At 43.9% G+C, this 23,225-nt stretch overlaps 1 protein-coding gene across 1 annotated transcript in view; it reads right to left on the reverse strand.

Moving 5' to 3' along the window:
- Positions 1 to 23,225, reverse strand: part of LOC139377134 (myosin-16) — a 46,814-nt gene that overhangs the window by 20,444 nt on the left and 3,145 nt on the right. The window contains exons 2-6 of the mRNA XM_071120153.1: positions 13,786 to 14,013; positions 12,132 to 12,236; positions 11,247 to 11,333; positions 10,890 to 11,035; positions 5,077 to 5,167 (exon numbers count right to left, since the gene is read on the reverse strand). Of these exons, the coding sequence (XP_070976254.1) occupies positions 5,077 to 5,167; positions 10,890 to 11,035; positions 11,247 to 11,333; positions 12,132 to 12,236; positions 13,786 to 14,013 (657 nt within the window). The remainder of the gene's footprint in view (positions 1 to 5,076; positions 5,168 to 10,889; positions 11,036 to 11,246; positions 11,334 to 12,131; positions 12,237 to 13,785; positions 14,014 to 23,225) is intronic.

Raw genomic sequence — 23,225 nt, forward strand, 5'->3', positions numbered from 1 at the left:
GAAGAAGGCGCAGCAGCGCCTCTTCAACCTCAGGAGGCTGAAGAAATTTGGCTTGTCACCAAAAACACTCACAAACTTTTACAGATGCACAATCGAGAGCATCCTGTCGGGCTGTATCACCCACCGCCTGGTATGGCAACTGCTCCGCCCCCAACCGTAAGGCTCTCCAGAGGGTAGTGAGGTCTGCACAACGCATGAACGTGGGCAAACTACCTGCCCTCCAGGACACCTACACCACCCGATGTCACAGGAAGGCCATAAAGAACATCAAGGACAGCAACCACCCGAGCCACTGCCTGTTCACCCCGCTATCATCCAGAAGGCGAGGTCAGTACAGGTGCATCAAAGCTGGGACCGAGAGACTGAAAAACAGCTTCTATCTCAAGGCCATCAGACTGTTAAACAGCCACCACTAACATTGAGTGGCTGCTGCCAACATACTGACTCAAATCTCTAGCCACTTTAATAATAAAAAAATGGATGTAATACTTGTATCACTAGTCACTTTAAACAATGCAACTTTATATAATGTTAACATACCCTACATTACTCATCTCATATGTATACACTGTACTCTATACCATTTACTGCATCTTGCCTATGCCGTTCGGCCATCGCTCATCCATATATTTGTATGTACATATTCTTATTCATTCCTTTACACTTGTGTGTAAAAGGTAGTTGTTGTGAAATTGTTAGATTACTTGTAAGATATTACTGCATGGTCAGAACTAGAAGCACAAGCATTTCGCCTCACTCGCATTAACATTTGCTAACCATGTGTATGTGACAAATACAATTTGATTTGGTATGCTGCTGGCCCTAATCATCTCTAAGTCAAATGAGTTTTAGTGATGACAGTAAACCGGTATTATACATGCAAATATTTCAACAATACTCTACAGGTAGCAAAACAACCAGGAGGCTAGTCCTTCAGATAACATCGGTATAACTTTAGCTAATAACGTTCAAGCATCCTATGAATGGCACAAGCCCACACAAACGTTCCAGAGCATGCAAAAAGAAAGAGGAGAGGAGGATAAAAGAGAGCGAGCGAGCGAGAGAAAAGTGGTGTAGAAACTCACGTGCCAGCGCAGGACCTCAGCAGAGAGCACAGCCATGGTGAGGCAGCAGCAGCCCAACTGACTGACTGACTCTCCCCAACACTCTCTCTCTCTCTCTCTCTCACACACATACCGACACACACACGCTGCTGCGCTCCACTCAGCCGAGCCGCTTCTCCTCGGGCATTCTACACTCCACACTTCCTGACACACACACACACACAGAGAGTAGCAGAGCTCCCCGACTGCTCCATTTAATACCTTGTGTCTGTTTCTGTTACTTCTCCCCCGGTCAACTTTGCCTGAAACTGTTATCGCTAATATTTTGATACAATAACACTGCCCTGTAGAATAACAGTTTGTTGGACCACCTGTTTTTTTCCTTCTGAACATGCCTGGGAACTGCTGTACTGGCACACTATTGTGTTTTACCACAGTAGGTCCATTTCAGCATCATCGTATAAGCATAAGACACCGCAAAAGGAAACAAAACAGTTAGCCCATTATTACAGTGGACTTTTGGACGGTCTGATATCTGAAATTGCACTTACTTAAACTTTCCACATTAGGGGCTTTTTTTTCCCAGTGCAACTCTCCACCATTTTAAATTGAGCATAAATTGCAATCACATGTGAGTTGAGCCTGATGGCTCGGTGATTGTATCTGAGGGGGTATTCTATAGCGTGGGCAGCTATATCCTGTCAACCTCCCTCAGAGAGCCCTCCGAGAGGGGAACCAGACCAGAGGCTGAACGATTAGTCTCTCCTGGCACACGCCTACCACAGACCTGCTCCTGCATCAAACTAACCTCATTACAGACTCTAATGCTATCAATACAACTCTCCATACTGTCCACGTATGCTCTGATCATTTCAGACTCTAAGCTCGAAAAGTTCTGGAATAAGAAGCCTTTGTTTTAAAAAAAAAAAACACCTTCAGATGGAGCTGTAGCTACCATGGCAATGCCCTGGTGATTTCATTGACTGGAGCGATGGCCAGGTAATTCAAGGCTTTTACCTCATCAGTCTCTATCTGGAACCTAAAAGGGTTCTTCAGCTGTCCCCATAGTAGAAGCCTTTGAATAACCCTTTTTGGTTGCAGGCAGAACCCTTTTGGTTCCATGTACAACCCTTTCCACCGAGAGTTCTATATGGAACCCAAAAGGGTTCTACCTGGAACCAAAAACGCTTACCCTATGGGGGATAGCCGAAGAACCATTTTGGAACCCTTTTTTTCTAAGAGTGTAGCTGAGGACAGGAAGGTCAAAATCATATTATTAAAAACGATGTGCTCTGTGTACAGTACCCAGGTGGCTGAGGGCCTGGCTCCTGTCCTGTGTTACTTTTGCACACGTACTGGACATGCAAACCCACATCTGCTTTAAAGCAAAACAGAAAAATACTTGTCACAAACTAGTTCATGATGACTGACTTGACCTCTGACCTCACACAATGATCCCTTTTCAGTCCGCTAGAATTGCTTTATTATAAACACCATAAAACCAGCCATTAAACATCTCCCACCTCCGAGATGGAAGTGAATAGCATGCATCTGCTAGCCCCATTCTACAACTGCATTCATATCGTGTCTGCCAAAGCTGCTTTGAACTGTAGAGGAGTAGTGGGAGCTCCATCATCATAGGTCTTCACTAGCCAACTCTCCCCCACGTACACAATATAAATACAGAACATTGCACTGTAAAGTACACAGGCTGTTCAGAGCTATTACAAAGCTATTCAGAGCTATCTCTTTGAGCTACAACTCTCCTAAGAAGCAGCTGAAATGCATAACTGCTACCCCCAGCAGTACGTTGTGCTTTAACTGTACTGTAGGGGGGGAAGATAGCTACATCATAAATGAGATATCTCTTTGATTTCCTGTGAGCTACAATGCTGTCTTGGGAATCTTGATATATTCATGTGACCTTTATATTTAAACCACACACGAGTGGGCGAGCAATAATCTGGTCTTTTGTTCAGCGCTGGCCTGGCCTGGACACCTGCATCTTATCTGTGGGAGGAGATGCTGATCACGATCCAAACACACACAGACCCACAGACACACAGACACACACACACACACACACACACACACACACACACACACACACACACACACACACACACACACACACACACACACACACACACACACAGGCTTCATTGATGGGATAATGCCAGGGCTACAGTAAATGTGAAAACATGACCACTCTCACCAACACACCGATCGTCTTTCAGTCCCTCGTTCACCCAGCAGACAGACAAAGACAGTCTTTATTCCTCTGTTCTTTCCCAACCTCTGGATAGAGGATCAAGGAACTGGAGTTATCCATGGATCTCAGGAGGAGTTTACCTGATCTGCCCCTTTTTGCTTTTACCACTCTCTCTTTTTCCTCAATCTGTCGCTCTGTTTCTCTCTTGGTTTCTCTTTCCATCTCTGTCTTTCTTTCTCTCTGCATCTCTGTATCTCTCTCTCTGTTTCTCTTCTTGCCTCTCTTTCCGTCCCTCTGTTTATCTGCAACTCCTTCAGTATCTCTCTCCATCTCATTCTTTTGCATGAAGGAACAGAGCCAGACAAAACACATGTTCATCTACAAGTTCCAGTGGCAGAGAGAGATAATCGTGTTGGAGCGACAGTATGCCACTGCTTGTCAACGTTGTTCCCGTAACCTTGTCTTCCGTGGGCCTTTTCATCATTTTGGGGTCGACAGGTAGTCTAGCGGTTAAGAGTGTTGAGCCAGTAACCGAAAGGTTGTTGGTTTGAATCCCTGAGCTGACAACATGAACAAAATCTGCCGACGTGCATTTAACCCTAATTGACCCTGTAAGTCACTCTGGAGAAGAGTGTCTGCAAAAATGTGATGCAATGACAACTGCAAATAGTACAATAAAACCAAACGTCCTGTTTAAAGTAATCATTTCAGCGTTATTACGTGCTCATTCAGGCATTTCTGCCAGATATAAGAACTGAATGACCTGAATGTTATTTTAGTTGCGTAGGCACTGTTGAATCAAAAAGAAAATGCAACCTCTTTCCCAATCATTGACATACTTCTGGACTGAATGTGGAAGCACAACAAGCTGCAGGGCGCATAGTTTTTTTGTGTGCATCTTCTGAGGACATGAAGCCCATTTACATAGTGCAAAGTATCTGCAAATCAGACACTATAATGACTTATTTATAAAACATTATTTCACTAGGAAGGCTCTTGTGATTTTGAAGTGCATCTTTGCAAACCGTAACCTGAACGGAGAAATCAAAGGGCAATGTCTACACAGCATATATCCACAGAGAGTGAAGGAGTTAACTCTCTAAGAGAGAGTCCAGGCTATAGATGTTTATCAGTTCAGATGGAGGTTAACTCTCTAAGAGAGAGTCCAGGCTATAGATGTTTATCAGTTCGTATGGAGGTTAACTCTCTAAGAGAGGCCAGGCTATAGATGTTTATCAGTTCAGATGGAGGTTAACTCTCTATAAGAGAGGCTAGGCTATAGATGTTTATCAGTTCAGATGAAGGAGTTAACTCCCTATAAGAGAGGCCAGGCTATAGATGCTTGTCAGCTCAGATGGAGGATGTGTGTTTTTACCAGCTCCTCATTCTCCTGACAGGCAGGGGGCTGTGAAACCAGCCCACCAATCAGAGGACAGAACACAGCCGTGGTGCTGAAAAGTAGGAATGCAGATCTCTCCTTGACATCCCGACCGGGAGCAACCCCCTTCAATCTTACCCCTCAAATCCACCTCAAATACCCTCCCCCCCCTCCCCTAATCTCCCCCCAGTCCTCCCACTCTCTCCGACACGTCTTAATGCCTCCCGACCCCTGACCCTACACCCCCTCTTCCAACTCAACCCATCACCCTCCCCCTCGCCACCTCACAATATGTCTCAATGCCTCCTACCCCTGACCCCAACTCCCTTTAAAGTCCTTCAAACCCACAACATTACCCCTCTCCCCTCCCACCCCTCAATATCTCCACTTGAACACCCCTTCATATCCAGTCTGGGTCCAACCTGCAGCTCCTTGTTCCTCCTATGGAGGCTGATGTTTAGGGCCTCTTCTGCCTCCAGCTTGGTACTGGTGCTGGTTATCTCCACATCTCTCCTTGAGAAAGAGAGAGAGAATATATCAATATCATCATACCTTTTCCACAGTAAACTGCCCTGTGAGGGGACATGCTCAGCAGAGAGAATGAGTGGCAGACCTCGTTTGATCCTGGTGGTGCAACAAGGTGACTCACTCATTTGATTGGCATTCACAAGTGAGAATAATATTGTGCAACGAGGATGAATGACTTCAAGGACCCCTCTTCCTTTGAAAATGAAAATGTTTTTTTTTGGTGAGAAACAGAGGTGTGTGAGTGAAAGAGAAAGAGGGAAGGAAAGGGGGGAAATTAATGAATGACATCTGACGTCAAGGCCCAGTTCTGTTTTGGTAATGAAAATGTTATTGCGTTTGTGTCCTGTATGTCACAGCTGGTTCTACTCTCCAGGTAAAGGTCAGAGAACACCTTCCTCCATTCAGCCTCATATTACTGAGAGGCACATACCAACAAGTTAGGACATTACTGAAACCCTGGCCCGAGGCCCTGAGCCCTTAAAATCTAGATAACGGTCCTCTGCACTACTGATATCATGTTATAACCTCCACCAGGCATCTGTTTTGCTGCAAGCCAGGGACATGCAATCCAAATGTCTGCAAGCAGCAAACCAAATGCTGTTTCTGGACTGTTTTTTTTTTTTCATTTCTTGGATGTTGAACAGCTGTTATAGTATGCAGATGCAATTCCTTAGCAAAGACATCAGTTGACAACACCTGGACTGTCGGTCTGCCAATTTCCGTTGTTTTGGTTGAGGATAAGATGCGTATTTCAACAGACTATAACAGACTTTTCAACAGACCAGTCCCAACTCTATTGGGTCTATGCCCCTGCATTATATTTCTCTCTGTAAATATCTCATATCTCTGTAACTCATTGTCTATAAGTTGTAATTGAACTCTTCAAATGTTCTTTTGTCAATGATTTGCCATTGTCTATAACAGGGACGTCTAGCCCCACTAAAATATGAATTAGCCCCCCCCTAAATAAATCAATATATCAGTCAATATATTTTCTTTGTGAATCTTTTTTTTTCGGCTATTGATGCAGAGAATGCTGCACACGCTAGTGACCGTTAGGCCTACCCGTAGCTAACATGTTGGTTAACGTTACCTACTTCTGTGGCTTGAGACTGCTTGCTAACAGTAAACGGACAGGAAAAGGCTCTGACAGGACGGATTCGTGTAGATAGGCTACAATGTGAATTTGTGGTAAGTTGGAACAGAGGGCGAGAGAGTTCATTACTATAAACTTTGGTCATAATCAAAGCTTTGTTAACCAATACGTTTTTACGTGAGGCTGCCTACAATGTAAGACGTTGCGAGCTACCTAACGGTAACTTATGTTGAATTTAAAAGACACCGTTATGTGGCGATGATATCTAATTAACGTTGTATTTCATGTAGTTTTGCTATCTGTGCCAGGCTATAAAATGAGACCGAGGACGTAACATCATGAACACATCTTTTCATTCTCAATTTCTTTCATTCAGTAGGCCATTGCAAAACAATTATCAGTAGGTCATGTGTAGAAAAGGCGACAGTGTTGATCGCAGTGTTACTATATTATCCTCAATTTCTCAACTGCCGGCTAGCTAACGACTAATGTCAGCTGGACATATGGAAATTTTTCAAGAGAGGCAATGCCAGCAGCTCTGCCGAAGGCCAATCCGGTGACCGATGAAGATTTTATCAGTTCAAACAAATTCAACTTAAACTGATTAATCACCTATTAAACCTTGAGTTATTATAAATAAGAGTTTAATAACAATACACGTCAAAACACAGCAGACAAGAATGAGGGAAAGAAGCTGGAGGCTGAGGGAGCATGTCGAAGGTTAGTGACTCAAAAAAGCCAGTAGATGTTTAAGCTTTCAGTTAAATTTATACAGCATGTGCCTTACTTTTGTTAGGCATAAATAAATGATTTTCATGACATCTTAAAATGGTCATGCAGAAAGAGAGGCTTCTGTGCAAGGCAGAGATCAACATGCGAGCTGTATAAGTGAGAGAGAGCAAGCATGCCCAGAGAGAGAGGGACAAGAAACAGATCCAGAGAAACGAAGTAGACAAGCTGCTGCAGCAACTCCTTCCACAAATTAGAGCAATTTTGGTGACAAAGACACTGGGCCCAGACAAGTGAAGCTGAATAACTACCCACACGAAAGTTTTGGTACACAGAAAAGGGCATTTCAGCACTGCTGTTTTGAGAAATACAATTGTGTAGAGTAAAGTTTTCTGCTTTCCATGTAGAGTTTTTGGCAAAACCATTTACATTTTATTATTTTGTCAGTAATGGCTGCAAAAATTGGAAAAAAATCTTTGTCCATCTTCGGTAAACATGAGCTGGCACAAACACACAGAGACAGTGTTGTGGCAGAGCAAAGCTACCAGGCAACTAGCAATCATGGGAACATTGCTCAGATTTTAACATCTGCCCATGTTAGTGATATTGCAGAGAGAAGGGAGTATCTGTTACAGTCACCTCAATGTTAGGAAGACAGGGACTCTCTTTCCGTGCCAATGATGAATCTAGTGAAAGAACAAATAGAGGGAAATTTCTTGAATGTATGGAGCTTTTGAAGGAGTTTGACCCTTTCCTGCAAAGGTACAACACTCGATCAAATGTGACGTATTTCTCTCCAGAATCTCAGAATGACATGATCGAATGCTGTGTTCAGGGATGGGCAGTCTGAACAGTTGGCTCTGTGTGTTAGGTATGTGACAGAGGGGACAGTTAAGGAGCGTTTACTAGCACTAGCAGAAATTAAGTCATTTGATGCCCAATCAAAAGCAAATGAGTTGCAACAGCAGCTCCAAATGACAGGGGTGGCAGGCCTAAAGTGCGTTGACCCATGATGGGGGTAGCAGGCCTAAAGTGTGTTGACCTATGATGGAGGTAGCAGGCCTAAAGTGTGTTGACCTATGATGGAGGTAGCAAGCCTAAAGTGTGTTGACCTATGATGGGGGTAGCAGGCCTAAAGTGTGACCTATGATGGAGGTAGCAGGCCTAAAGTGTGTTGACCTATGATGGAGGTAGCAGGCCTAAAGTGTGTTGACCTATGATGGAGGTAGCAGGCCTAAAGTGTGTTGACCTATGATGGAGGTAGCAGGCCTAAAGTGTGTTGACCTATGATGGGTGTAGCAGGCCTAAAGTGTGTTGACCTATGATGGGGGTAGCAGGCCTAAAGTGTGACCTATGATGGAGGTAGCAGGCCTAAAGTGTGTTGACCTATGATGGAGGTAGCAGGCCTAAAGTGTGTTGACCTATGATGGGGGTAGCAGGCCTAAAGTGTGTTGACCTATGATGGAGGTAGCAGGCCTAAAGTGTGTTGACCTATGATGGGGGTAGCAGGCCTAAAGTGTGACCTATGATGGAGGTAGCAGGCCTAAAGTGTGTTGACCTATGATGGGGGTAGCAGGCCTAAAGTGTGTTGACCTATGATGGGGGTAGCAGGCCTAAAGTGTGTTGACCTATGATGGGGGTAGCAGGCCTAAACTGTGTTGACCTATGATGGAGGTAGCAGGCCTAAAGTGTGTTGACCTATGATGGAGGTAGCAGGCCTAAAGTGTGTTGACCTATGATGGGGGTAGCAGGCCTAAAGTGCACAGACCTATGATGTGGGTAGCAGGCCTAAAGTGCACAGACCTATGATGGTGCAGCTGTCATGAGTGGGTCCAAAGGAGGTGTGCAAGCACATTTCAGAGTGCTGCATCCGGAGGCAGTATATGTACATTGCTATGCTCATGAGCATAATTTGGTGTTGTGTCATACTTGCAGGGCTATTCCGGAGGCTGCTGAGTTTTTCAGTTTCTTGGAGAATGTGTATTCGTTTTTCAATACATCCCTAGTTAACACCACAAGTTCAAAGAAGCTCAGTCCAAACTTGTAATAGCATCAGCTGAACTTGAACAGCTCTCAAACACTCACTGGGCATGCCAGCTGCGGTCCATTAATGCAGTCTTGGACACTAACTGCTATTTTTGATTGTCTATCTGCCATTAGATCCCCCATGGCTGTTGGTCTGAGAGCAAAGCTTCATAAGTTCTCCACTGTGTATTTGCTACTGATGTTTCAGTCCCTTCTTTCTGTAACTGAGGGACGACAAGTTCCTCCAGAAAGAGACTGTAGACCTGGCAGAAGCTTGTTTCGGCAAACAAGCTGTATGTGACACACTGAAAGTCAAACGCACAGATGCATTTGCCACAGAACTTTATGACAGAACCAAAGCAGATCCATCAAGAAAGCGCAAACAAAGGAAAATGGGAGATTTTGTGGTGGAGACCTCCTTGGGTTTAGGCACAGAATTGTCATGTTCCCAAACAATGAAAACAGAGTTGTTGCTCCCCTGCTTGGACAGGATGGTTTGTGAGCTTGACCAGTGAGGCTCTACTGCAGATACAGGTCTGCTCAAAGGCAGACAGGCATGCAGCCCCAACTCAAAAAGCTTCCTAGATACATCATGCTGAACTGAGTTTGCCAAGCACTACGGTATTGATGTTAAAACACAAGAGATGTTGGTAACCAGAAACTTTCTTGCCTTTTAAAGAGAGGCTGGACGTCCTCCCAAAGATGTACTTGCTGTGCATAACCTCCTGGATGATGATGTGTTTCCTTCTCTGAAGGAAATCATTCAGGTTTCCCTCACAGTTCCTGTGAGCAGCCGCTCCTGTGAAAGGTCATTTAGTGCACTGTGCCGGCTGTACTCCTGGTTGCATAAGACAATGGGTCAGAAAAGGCTTGCAAGTCTTGCAGCCATGTCCATTGAGGGTGAAGTGCTTGGGTCACTAAGCCACAATGGTGTCATTGACCAATTTGCAACCTTTAAAAATAGGAGGTACACTTTGATGCATCCAACCACAAAATAAGCATCAAAAGAGAGAAGCTGGAGGAGCAGTTCTGTAACAAAGGTTGTAATATTTGTTTGGGATCTTCCATGTGTCTGAATTATTGGGTTCATTTTGAGCAACAATTAACAAAAGGGTGAAACTTAAATTAAAAAAAAAAAATCTAATGGTATAATATGACCTGCATGTCTACTCACTCACTCACTCACTCACTCACTCACTCACTCACTCACTCACTCTCACACAAAATAAAATCCCAAAAGTATTTTGGCTACATAGTACAGCCATTTTTGTGCCTTTTGTTGGTGTTGGATGGATGGGGACAGAGTGGACTTTAATTTCTTAATTTGGATAGAATTTAAGTAAGTCATATTAGATCAGTGTCTAACACAAACTATCAGACAGGTATAGCCTGGTTCCTCTCTAGGTTTCTTCCTAGGTTTTGGCCTTTCTAGGGAGTTTTTCCTAGCCACCGTGCTTCTTCACCTCCATTGCTTGCTGTTTGGGGTTTTAGGCTGGGTTTCTGTACAGCACTTTGAGATATCAGCTGATGTACGAAGGGCTATATAAAATAAATTTGATTGATTGATTGATTGTATACTTTTAGCCAACCTTGACCAAAACTAACCGTATTTTAATAGATTTCACACCCGTTGTTACTCTAAATACACATTGAGAAAATATGTTTTGGGGGCTTTAACTCCTGGGGGAGTATGCCCAGACCCCCCTAAAATGGGCTTAGCCCCCCTATTTTTGAATCTCTAGTGATGTCCCTGGTCTATAACCCACTTCTTGACTTGTAAACTGTTATTAAGCATCTATAACCGATTTAACTGAGTGCCTATAACTCGCTGGTGTATGAAGCGTGTATATAATCTACTTCTTCATGAGTTCCTCCAGGCTGCTCCTCATCCTCTCCATCTCAGTGAGGCTCTCCAGAGTGGACCTGCTGTCTCCCTCCAGCTTCCTCCTGCCTTTCTCCAGCTCCCCACGCTGATGCCGCTCCTGCTCTAACAGGTACTCCAACTGAGTGAGAGTGAGAGCGAGAGAATAACAATATAAGTTTTAAAGGTTCTGGGCTTCAATGGAGGGGACAGCATAACCGTTCATCATCATCCGAAAAACATCATAGAGGCGTAACGTTCTTTGATCATATGTTACAAAGATACTGTACCAATACCATAAAGCTAGACACTACTGAAGTCAAATTTAGCGTATCTCCCCCAAATACACTTACATCTTCCGCCTGCACCTGTAACTTTGCCCTCTCTTTGGTCAGGAGGTTCACCTTTTCCTCCTCGCTCTGCAGATCCTCAATGGCTTGCTGCATACAGGGATGAAACAAAATGGCTGAGTCTGGCCCACAGATGTAGCTTAAATCTTTAATCCCCTATTGGGATTGCGTGCATCTGTCAGCCATATTGGATCTGAGGAGCCATGATGAGTTCATTTGGGTTGTTCAAGGGAATGCCAAGAGTGAGTCCTCTCTCTCCAACATCGATAACAGAAGACGGACACAAACTCATTGGGGTGACATGATGTATGTAACCCTACCATAACATCTGACCCTGTGACTGTATCCCTCATAACATTTTAGGAGCTTTGAGCCATTTCCATTCCCACTTCTCACACTACTTGAATTGCTAAACTGTAACTTCCAGACATCTTCCATCACGCTGGACATGTATAATAAGCAGTCCGTGTACTGTAGGATAATGGCTCAGATTCTAAATGACTTTAACAGATTATATAGGATATCAAGCTGCTACTGTTGGTTACAGCATCTGGTATGCATTGCTGTACTGGGGTTCCTATAGCTGCAAGTATAGGGCATGATGGATGGAAGGAGAGAAAGACAAGGAGAGAGGGAGAAAGAGAGGGCGAGAGAGAGAAAATCCACACAAGACGCACACACATGCACATGCATACATGCTCTTTATAGTGAGAGTGATATGCATTTCTGCAAACGCTTCCATAATCTCCCTTCCTGTTAGACCCAGGGTCGACCTTTCACATTTCACCCTGACCTCACTTTATGACCCCTGGGGACAGTGTGTTCTCACCATTGGCTGAGCTCCACCAGGTGTTAGTACTGGGTGAGGAGAGGTCAGTAAGTTCTCACCTGGCTGAGCTCCACCAGGTGTTCTTTCTCCTTCTGAAGCTTTTGGACAGCTTCCTCTCTCTGGGACAGCTCCTCTGAAAGCTTCCTGACTGAGCCGTCTGAAAACTGGAGGATGAGGGGGAGAGAAAGAGGAAATTAAAATCATCTGATATCATAAAACATATCCCATTGTATTTGTTACTTATCTTCCCCAGACATGTTGCTAAATGGAGAAAAATAATAAACCTTCGAAAATATCAAACGAGTATAAATCTGTCTGTACAAAGAACACCACAGTGCATGTTTTAATCTGGAAGTAATTTGACCCTTAGACAATGTGTTTTCTACTGATACAATAACCGCGATGAGGGTTTGGGAAAACAGTTGCATTAGTCAATGGCTTTGCAGCCAAACCATAAAACAATTATCCCTTCGATGACCAAACAGATTCCATTACTCTCAATCTGTTCTTCATGAACATCAAAGTGGAACATGCATGTAGCATTCTGGTCCCACTTTGGCCATCAGGTTCTAATGAACCAGGGGAACAGTTTGGGACTGTCAGGACTTTGAAATACAGATAAATAAATCAGAAGGAATGGAGGAGAGGGAAGTGATTTAGTTTAGAGGAAAGTGTTTATACCTCATTATAAACAGGGTAGTTTGGATTCTGATTGGCTAAAAGCCGTGGTATATCAGACAATATAGCACACCCCCTCGGGACTTATTGCTTAATTATGTATACATTTTATATGAAGTTGCAAGTGTTGCAAATATTTTATGACAAATACCATAGAAATGATAAAAGTGTACAATAAAAATGTAAAAGTGTCAATCCCAATAGCCTGCATTCCTTGTAGTTTATTTCATTTTACTTTGATAAAAAAAACACCCATATCTGTAGTACTACAACTGTTATGACATCAAGACCGACCACTTACTAGGTGTGAAAGCACGGTGCCAATAGCTCCACCATGCAGGTCTAGTCTTGTAGATCCCAGTGTGCTGCATCCATATTGAAACAACCTTGTTTTCTACTGTACATGTCAGGAAACCCACATGAGCCAACAAAAGATTCACATAGTTCAAGGATTTGACACCATTATTCTTTGTTTCTCAAAAACCCCTCTCATGCCAAATACACTCGGAGTACCATATTGATTGCCTAGGTAAAACGGACTAATTTGAAGGAATTCAAAGGAATTCAACTCTCTCCCATCATAGACAACCAATGCTGTGAGTACAGTGCATTCTATGAAGCATTCCTGAGTAAAGATACCATCTAAATCCTTCCATAAACCTCAATGAAATAGCTAAAGCTCTGAGGGGGTTGTAAAAGTATATGTTAACACCCCCTCGATTTACCTCTGTCTCTACATGTAGTAGTCACACTAGTTTAACATTTAGATATTTACAATATAGTCACTCTCCAGGGACTATTCAAGTGATAAAAAAGGAGGACAGAAAAGGCATAAAATTCAATACTGAAAGCCAGAGGAAAACAGATGAAGCAGAGAGGTAAAGTAAAACTAGAAGCGTGTCAGTATAGTGCAGACCTGTTCAGGAGTCCCAAATCAAGGACGTTCTCTTGTTTAAATAATATCTCTCTCCGCTCCGGTTTAGTGCATTCGGTGCTAAGCCATAGAGAATGCATAAGGAGTCGGTTGTAGCCTACCTGTTTGTCTCTCTCGGTGGCAGTCAGAGCACTCTCCAGTTCCTCCAGGTCCCGTCTGAGGCTGCTGTTCTCTGCCTCCAGCCTCTCTCTGTGGTGGGCCAGCTGGGTCGAGCACGCCTCCTCCTCCTCCAGGCGCTCAGATAGGCCAGACAGCTGCAGCTCCAGCCCACGCTGGGCCTTCTCCAGCTGGGCACAACGGTGATCTGACGCCTGGGCACACTCCTGCTCCTGAAGAGGTGGAGAAGAAGACAGGGATGAAGCACAGAGGGTCAGGAGGTGAGTATGGGAGGAGGAGATGGAGCATGAACAGGAGGAGGGAGGCCTCAGGGTTGAGGGGTGAAACGGTGAGACAACGTAAAAGTGGTGGAATGTGAAGGCAAAGAAGAGAGAGGACAGTAGGGTAAATCATTTAGCTTACATAGAGAGACGATCATATCCCAGACACACAGATGTAAAACCAGCAGAATGCCTTGCATCAAGAGTACTCCCAAGTAGCGAGACATTTATCCTCCCTTTCCCAACCCTCTCTCCAATATATAGTGGGAGACCATCCTCTCAGTGACGCGTCGAGAGAAAGAAACACACTGACTTGATAAGCCCGTTTTACAATAACACAAACAGCTGTCCCGAACAGGACAGATTTAAAAGTCTGTCTTATTTGGCGCCTGGTTGAGTGTGTCAGCTATTTTCTAATGTACCAGTCATCATGGTCAAGGCATTTGGAATGAGGCTGAACTGCATTCCCAAATATGTGTCCATTTGCAAATGTATCATTGCCCACATGTTCCATCTGAATGTGTTTATATAAATGTGTTTGTGCTGTGCTCTTTCTTCATTATCTCTACTTTATCCACCCAGCTAGTGAGTTACGTCAAAAAAAAATATTTTCCAAAACATAGTTGGCACTCTCTTTTCCCAACCCTCAATACAGATTATCCAAAAGGTTGGCTGGTGTGTTAAGATAAATCACTGTCTCAAAATTACCAGATAATGTGATGATACTGTAAAAAAAGTTAACAGTACAGACACACATGTACAGACACACATGTAAACACATCAGTTCATTCACTCACTCACTCACTCACACACACACACCCTCCAACCCAACACACCAGTATACCCACAATAGTCAGTCTCTGTTCCAATGCAGTACTAAAGCTATCCCAGTCCAGTTCCTCTGGTTCAGGATCCACCTGCAGCCCGTTGGTTTCTTCCGAGTCAGAGGGGGGGTGGCCACGTCCCTGGCCCCGCTCCACAGACATCACCTTAACCCGACGCCTGTCAATCAACCTGTCAATTGACCTGTCAACACTCTCTACCTACCGCAACTCAACAGTAACCTAACACCCTTACACAGTCCCTGTACTGCACCTGTATCAACTGCACCTCCTTAATAGGCCAGGTAGACTTATAGGTTGTAAATAAAGTTCCATGTAACACCTCTACCCTCTGCTTTTCTCTCCCTGTGATTGGTTAGCGGAGGTTCAGGAGGGTTCACTGTAGAAGCGAAGGTACTAATTCATGGTTTGGTCACCACGGTAACTCCACTCAGCATGCTGCGAACAGTCAGTCTCCTTTCTCTCTCCCTATAGCCCACTGTTTAGCGCCGCACACCTGCAGCGGTATGCCCTTAATCTCTTTCTTTCTCTCTTTCTCTGTCTCTCTCTATCAATCTCTCTTTCTTTCTCTCTCGCTTTCTCTCTCTCTCTCTACTATTTGTTCGGTTGCTTTCTCTTTTTTTTCCTGCTCAATCAAATACTTTTCTCCTCTTTAATTTCAGTCTGTTGGTACTTGCTACTGTAATCCACACATTCCTCCTCTGCTCTCCTCAATTCTTTCTTCGCCTACAGTCCCCCAGAGTAGAAAACAAGCCCACTTCTCTGTGTCCAGTCCTCCGCTACTGTACTGCTCTCACACCGCAACAACAGCCTCTCCTCCTTTCCTCCCCCTCTTCTCTTTCGTTCCCTTCACCTCACCCCTCCTGAAACAGGTGTCTCTCTCTCCCTAGTGGCAGAGGATCCAAAGGATTCCTGGAGGGACTGTAGGAAGGTGTAGGATGGCAAGTCATGTGAATGGCTCTAAGTTATCCTCTTCAGTCTGTTGGTAACACAACCCTTACACTATCAAAGCAGTCAACTAAACAACACAAAGAGACGAAAACAAGGGCAGTGTCGCAAGTACGACTTTTTTTCTCTCTCGTCTCTCTCTCTGTTAAAATTAACAGCATAAAGACCTTATGTGCCCACCACGCCCACATAGTTTCAACAATGCCAGGGCATTCATCTAGACAGGGACACAAAGGCCATATTGTGCCTTAGGTTCAAGTGCAGCGGATTTTCTTGAATGAACCAGCAGACGAAGCGTAGAGACTAGGCCAGACTAAGCATACCCACTGGGCATAGACGTCAATTCAACGTCTATTCCACGCTGGTTCAATGTAATTTCATTGAAATGACATGAAAATAACGTTTATTCAACCGGTGTGTCCCCAGTGGGTACTCTCTATCTGTAATGGTGTACCGAAGATGACATAAGTGATTTTACATCAGTGCTTCATTAAAAACCTCTCTAGGGTATGTGGGACGCTAGTGTCCCACCTGGCCAACATCCAGTGAGATTGCAGAGCGCCAAATTTAAATACAGAAATACTTATTATAAAAATTCAGAAAATATACAACTATTTTACATGGGTTTAAAGATGAACTTCTTGTGATTCAAAAATACTTTACGCCGAAAGCATACCGTACAATTATTTGAGAACATCGCCCATTAGACAAATCATTACAAACAGTAATCAGCCAAGTAGAAGAGTTACACAAGTCAGAAATAGAGATAGAATGAATCACTTACCTTTGATGATCTTCATATGGTTGCCATTCATTTATTCAATAAATGTTCCTTTTGTTCGATAAAGTCTCTCTTTATATCCAGAAACCTCAGTTTTGTTCGCGGTTTTCTTCAGTAATCCACAGCCTCAAACGCAGTCACAACAGGCAGACCAAAAAATCCAAATTGTATCTGTAAAGCTCATAGAAACATGTCAAACGATGCTTATATTCAATCCTCAGGCTGTTTTTAGCCTAAATAATCAATAATATTTGAACCGGACAATAACGTTGTCAATATAAAAGGTAAACAAGAAAGGCGCACTCTCGGTCACGCGCATGAAAAAGCTCGACGCGGCAGAGTCCACTCATTCAGACTGCTCTTACTCCCTCATTTTTCAGAATACAAGCCTGAAACAATTTCTAAAGACTGTTGACATCTAGTGGAAGGCATAGGAACTGCAATTTGAGTCCTAAGTCAATGGATACTGTAATGGCACTGAGTAGAAAACTACAAAAAGAAAAAAATCCTACTTCCTGAATGGATTTTTTTCCGGTTTTCGCCTGCCAAATCAGTTCTGTTATACTCACAGACACTATTTTAACAGTTTTGGAAACTTTTATGTTTTCTATCCAAATCTACCAATTATATGTATATCGTATCTTCTGGGTCTGAGTAGAAGGCAGTTTAATTTGGGCACGCTTTTTATCCAAAATTCCAAATGCTGCCCCCTACCCTAGAGAAGTTAAGTAGTTAGTATTGAGGGTTATCGTAAAAACAAACTAACCAGGTGAAACTGAAAGCATTCTTGTTATGGTTTTGATTTAACATCCCTTCTTAACAGGACATAAGCTTTTAAAGTAGAAGCTTATACTTGACCACCACATGAGCATGAGTTATGTAGACTGTGTGACAGACCAAGTCAAACAGTTTACTGCATTGATCATTTTTGAACGGAGTGTTTGAAGGTTACTATGAAAGAATCGTTTGGCACCAAAAACCAAACCTCATAAATAACCCTTCTGAATTTCTCAAAAACTAAAGCATGCAGTGAATCTTAAAAACTTGACCACTGACTGAGCGTAAACAATGTGAGGGAGGGCAAGTATGCTACAAATGCCTCATCCAACCATGGCAAGCTTCCATCCATCTGCAGAAAAAACACTGAAACAAAACATCTTCTCAGAAGATTGCTGAATTTTCAACATTATGTTAAGAGTTCTGCTGTGGACAGAACAGAGGAACCCGTTCATGTCTGCATAAAAGCCTGCAGTAACACCCATATGAACTACACAGACCAGAGACACTCAGCATGCCCAGACAGTGTTCAAGCACCACTCACATCCAACACTAACACTGATCTTTTGTAGCAGATAACATGGGTGCCAAGTATGGATATGTACTCAGATGGATTTGGGTTGAAGGAATCTGAGGGATTCTCTTCTGTCAGAGGAAGACACGTGTGTGTGTGTGTCATCAATGACTGTCATTTGATTGTTCTGACCAAGCAACTGCTATTCCATTTCACATCATGGTTCCGTAGTTAGTTGTTTAAAAGTTGTAATACAGCTTCTATGAACTGACGCTGATGTAATATTATGTTGCACTCTGCATTTCATTCAACTTTTGGTTGGAGTGATAGTCTTATCTTCCATATAGGCAAGGCTATAAGTACAGTAAGGAACTCACAGGTGCAGAAGTATACTGAGGACACAGAAGCCATTATGAAAGCTTTCTGGAAAGCCCCTATGGATGTGGAAGATTATGAAGGTAAAGTTTATGTCCCTAGACAGGATAATATCCAGCTATTTCAAACAGCTTCCTTGCCAAACTGCATCATTCTTCCCCCTCCAGAGAGAGAGAGAGAAGACTAGAGAGATCTATGTCTATTAGATTACAGGAAAATCGGAATCTAACCACATTAGATAGTGAGTGGCTGCTGCCTTCCAGGGTTTCTATGGCAGAATAGAGAGTTGAAATTGAAGAGGTGGAAAGTTCAACCAACAGCCTCTGGTTGTTTTCACAATCAAACACTGCTGACATGAAATTGGATGATTAAAAAAAATATTAAAAAGCATATCCAAACACTCACATATCTGATCCCTTGGGCACCACCTTGGCTGAATACCTCTAAAACCCTGTCTTACTCGCTCATCTTTCTCTCTTTTTCAACCTCTCTTCTGCCTGTCTCTCTCCCTCCCTCACTGTCACTCTCCACAGAGTTGAAAACAGTCCAGACCCTCTTTACCCTTTTCATCACTCTCCTTCTCTTTCTCTACCCACTCCAACACACATTTGCAGTCCTTTCCTTGGGCCCCAGTACCTCTAAAACCATCCCAGACCCTCTGTACCTTCTCCTACACACACACACACACACACACACACACACACACACACACACACACACACACACACACACACACACACACACACACACAGTACCTCTAAAACCATCCCAGACCCTCTGTACCCTCTCCTTCACACACACACACACACACACACACACACACACACACACACACACACACACACACACACACACACACACACACACACACACACACACACACACACACACACACACAGTACATCTAAACCAGTCCAGACAGTGCGGAGACTACTGTTACTAGAGCATCTGGATAGCTCTGGAAAACTACTCCACATTTATTTACCATTAGCCGTAATTGAAGGGTAAACCGAGCACTTTTCTCTGTTTATGTATCTTTGTCCTGACAAAGCTTGAAGCACTACCATTTCATTAGGCTAACTTTTACTGGGGGAGCTAAATTAGATTTTTTTTGTCTAATGTTCCCATACATTGTTGCCTATAGAGTTGAAACAGAGACACTATGTTAACTAATGAGAAAGATAATGCATGATGTAAAAAATAACACACACACACACAAACACACTCGCACGCACGCACACACACTAAGAAGAAGGAATACATAATTTCCTGATGACAGAGAAAGCTGGGAGGTGGTGTCCCTCTGAGCCCCCCCCAGAACTCCGACCAGCTCCGACATCAGAAAACTACGGGATAATGAAGAAAGGGACAAACTTCCCTCGAAAACTGGGAAGTGCTCCTTAAGCAGGAGAAGTCGATGCTTCTAAAGGGAAATCCAAAATAACCTGCGTGTGAACGGTCAGCCATGAGGCAAAAGTTACGACTTCAAGATTCCAAATTACACTTCAATATGTCAAATTCAGACGGTGATAAAATGTGTGTGAAGAGAGCTGCAGTGGTACTTTTTAACTCCACAAAGTGTTCCATTGGAGCAGGCTGAAGGGCGGCCTGACGGGTCTGCTAAGGAAATCAGCACCAGTAATGGCCAAATCCCCTGGGCTGGATTGGAGCTTTCTTTGAAACCACTGGCAATACCACCAAATACACTCTCTCTCCCTCTCTCTCCTTTCCACTCACACTAAATAATTTGCCCTGGTGGGTCTTGTCTTTTCTACAACTTCTCTAGCCTGGTCCCAGATCAGTATGTGCTTTAGCCAACATATCTAACTGTTGTTATATAATGACAGATCTGTACTTATCTGGGACGAGGCTACAACTTCTCCTCTGCAAGTCAGAACCAGAACAGCCGCAGTAGCCTAATACGTGTAGTGCTAAGTAAGTGCCAACCTGTCTGTCTACTGCCTTCTTGACACAGATCTCTCTTGATGAACCGTTTTTTAATCTCATCTGGATCACCTGGATGAATAACTCAAAAAGTGATAGCTTATCCTATCATTCTGCCACCCTTCTTTTCAATGGAAGGGAGCATGTCTATCAGAGAGTTCTCCGAGCAGTTAACCACTCAATCACTGTACTGCCTGAGGCCACAGAGCTGTACAACGCCTGTTATTGGCTCTGAGAGAATCACAATAAAAACGCACAACATCTCTATCTTCTCTCTACAGTAAAACAATGTGCTGGAATAAAAACTGACACCGAGAGACAGTATCATTAAAACAAGCTGGTACTGTCTGGCTCTTTCTTTCTCCCTCTTTCCACCCCCCCCCCCCTTCTCTCTCTTTCTCCAGAGAAGTATCATTATATAGTGAGTACTATTCGCTGGCGGTTGAAGTAATAACTACGTTCAGAATCCCTTATCATGCACAAATTTGTCCTTGCCGACACATCCCATCCATGCCATTTGTCACGTGACGAAGCTCAATGGAAACCAGATCGACTAACAACACAATGAACGACTGTCAACGTCAGAAGAAGTTGTGTACACAACACATGGCAAAGAGAGAGAAACCGAGGGAAGGAGAGAGAGAAACAGATGGACAGAGATGCAGACAAAGAGAGGGAGAAAGGACAACAGATAGAGAATTGGGTGAAGGTAAGGGGGACTTAGAGAAAACAGACGTTTAGTAAATGGAGACTTACAGCTCTGTATTTAGTGGCCAACTCATTCTTGTCCTTCCCGAGTTGTGTGTTCTGTTCCTCCAGCTCTTGGACCCTGGCTAGCAGACAGTCGCTCTGCTCTATAGCCCTCCTCAGCTCCTCTCTCTCCCTCATCCCTGCCTCCTGGGTCTGAGTCTGAGCTTGAGTACACTGCTGCAGCGACAGAGACCCAACCTGCAGCAATACACACACACACACACAGACAACGCTCCTTTAGCTGGCTGGCTGGCTCTCGCTGCTGTCTGGAGACTGGACTGCTCCCCCATCCTACACGCACACACACACACACACCTCTCTCTCTCTCCAGATGGGGCCTTCTCCTGGCCCACTCTCTTTAAAACAATATAAAATGTCCTCCTGTGGGCTGCGGCTGCTGCTCCCCTGCTGAACCAAAGACCTCTGGACTCAGAAAGGAAAGCAAATACCTCAATACTGCTGCTGCTGCTGTCGTCGCAGTGTCATCTAACAGCTCTGATATTGACAGGTGAGAAAGAGGAGAGAGCTGGGCTTATGGAAACGTACACAGAGCTATAGTGTGCGGAGAGAGATAACATCTGTTCATGTTATCATACTTTAACATGTACGTGGAGGAGAATCCATCAGAATAGAGCACAGTGATTCTTAAATCGTAGCTAGATCCGTCAGACATTTACACGAACACCTGATTCTGTTGTCTGTCAATGAATCAATTGATATCGTCCGAGAGGGAATTTTACTGTAATTCTCTGGAAACCCTTCCAGACCATTCCATATATTGTCCTATACAATATCTCCAGCTGTTCCTGTCACTGTAGGAGTTTCATCCTCACGTACAGTACAGTGCATTCCAGGAAGTGAGCTGTACCTGGCACGCAAGGGTAAGAGGTTAGAGGTCAGACAGCTGGTGAGCTGCTTAGTGGAGACAGATGGAGATGACAGAATGGTAATAATATCTTTACATGTTTACCAAGTACCAGCCCTTTCTTTGTCCATGCGTCTCTCTCATCAGCACCATACAGCCTCTGACCGTAACACATCCCCTACACCAGTCCATGGGTTTTCTTTAGCTAAACAGTCCTCTATCAAAGGTTGAGCCCCCTGACAAGTTATCACAAACATACAATAACACTCTCAGTGGAATGCAGCCTGCCATGAGAAAATTGGGCCTGCTTCTCTAAATCAAATGTGTTTTCTTTCAAATACTTTAGGTGCACTTGATTGAGCTTGGCAACTTGCCCAGAACAACAGAGCCAATGGAATTGTCCCAAAAGTGCACATCAGGCCACCTGGCACACCAGACAATTAAGCTAAATCAAGTTATTGAAAGAAAACAAATAGTATTTTGACCTGCAGGTCTGAGTCCCTGGAACGTTCCAAAGGGAATCGAGGTGAATCGGAGGGAACAACCAGAGGTTTAGGAACTAGCTCTCTCAGTCCAGTGTATAGTCAGCTCAAGTGCCCTCTCTGCTAGAGAGTCTTACAGCCAACCGAAGTACAGTGGCAGAGAAGGTGTAGTGCGGTCACCAGGTTCGCCGTCTCATTCATCTGCACTGCTCAGGGAAGGGAAAATGGCACTCTTGGAGGACGGTAAATGCATGCAGGCTTTTGTTCAAGTACAATGCTAATACATGTGATTTAAAGTCATGTGATATACTGTCAAACTAAAGGCTAGATGGGTTATTTGAATCAGATGTGCTGGGTGCACACACTGCAGCCCACTGTTTGAAGTGCATATTGGCGCAGTGGTCTAAGGCACTGCATCTCAGTGCAAGAGGCGTCACTACAGCCCCTGGTTTGAATCACATCCGGTTGTGATTGGGAGTCCCATAGGGCGGCGCACAACTGGCCCAGCATTGTCCGGGTTTGTCCGGTGTAGGCCGTCATTGTCAATAAGAATTTGTTCTTAATTGACTTGCCTAGTTAAATAAAAAATGTATTGTACTGGTAACTGAACCAGCCTAAAACTGTGTCTCAAATGCCACCCCAAAAGTAGTGCACTAGGGAATAGGGTGCCACTTGGGATGTACATCATGCCTGGTATTGTATTTGTGTGATAAACTAAGCCAGACGATCAATGCGTTCTCGTGCATACTTGATCTCTGGAACAGCACTTCATATGAAGGTACAGAAACCTCCATATTTGAAGTATTCTACATGGCACTGAAGTGCGCTTGGCATGTAACCTTGGCCTACATGCTGTCCAGAACAATGAGAAGTCTCACAGCAATCA

Source organism: Oncorhynchus clarkii, chromosome 20, assembly GCF_045791955.1.
Source record: "Oncorhynchus clarkii lewisi isolate Uvic-CL-2024 chromosome 20, UVic_Ocla_1.0, whole genome shotgun sequence".
NCBI classification, from domain to species: Eukaryota; Metazoa; Chordata; class Actinopteri; order Salmoniformes; family Salmonidae; genus Oncorhynchus; species Oncorhynchus clarkii.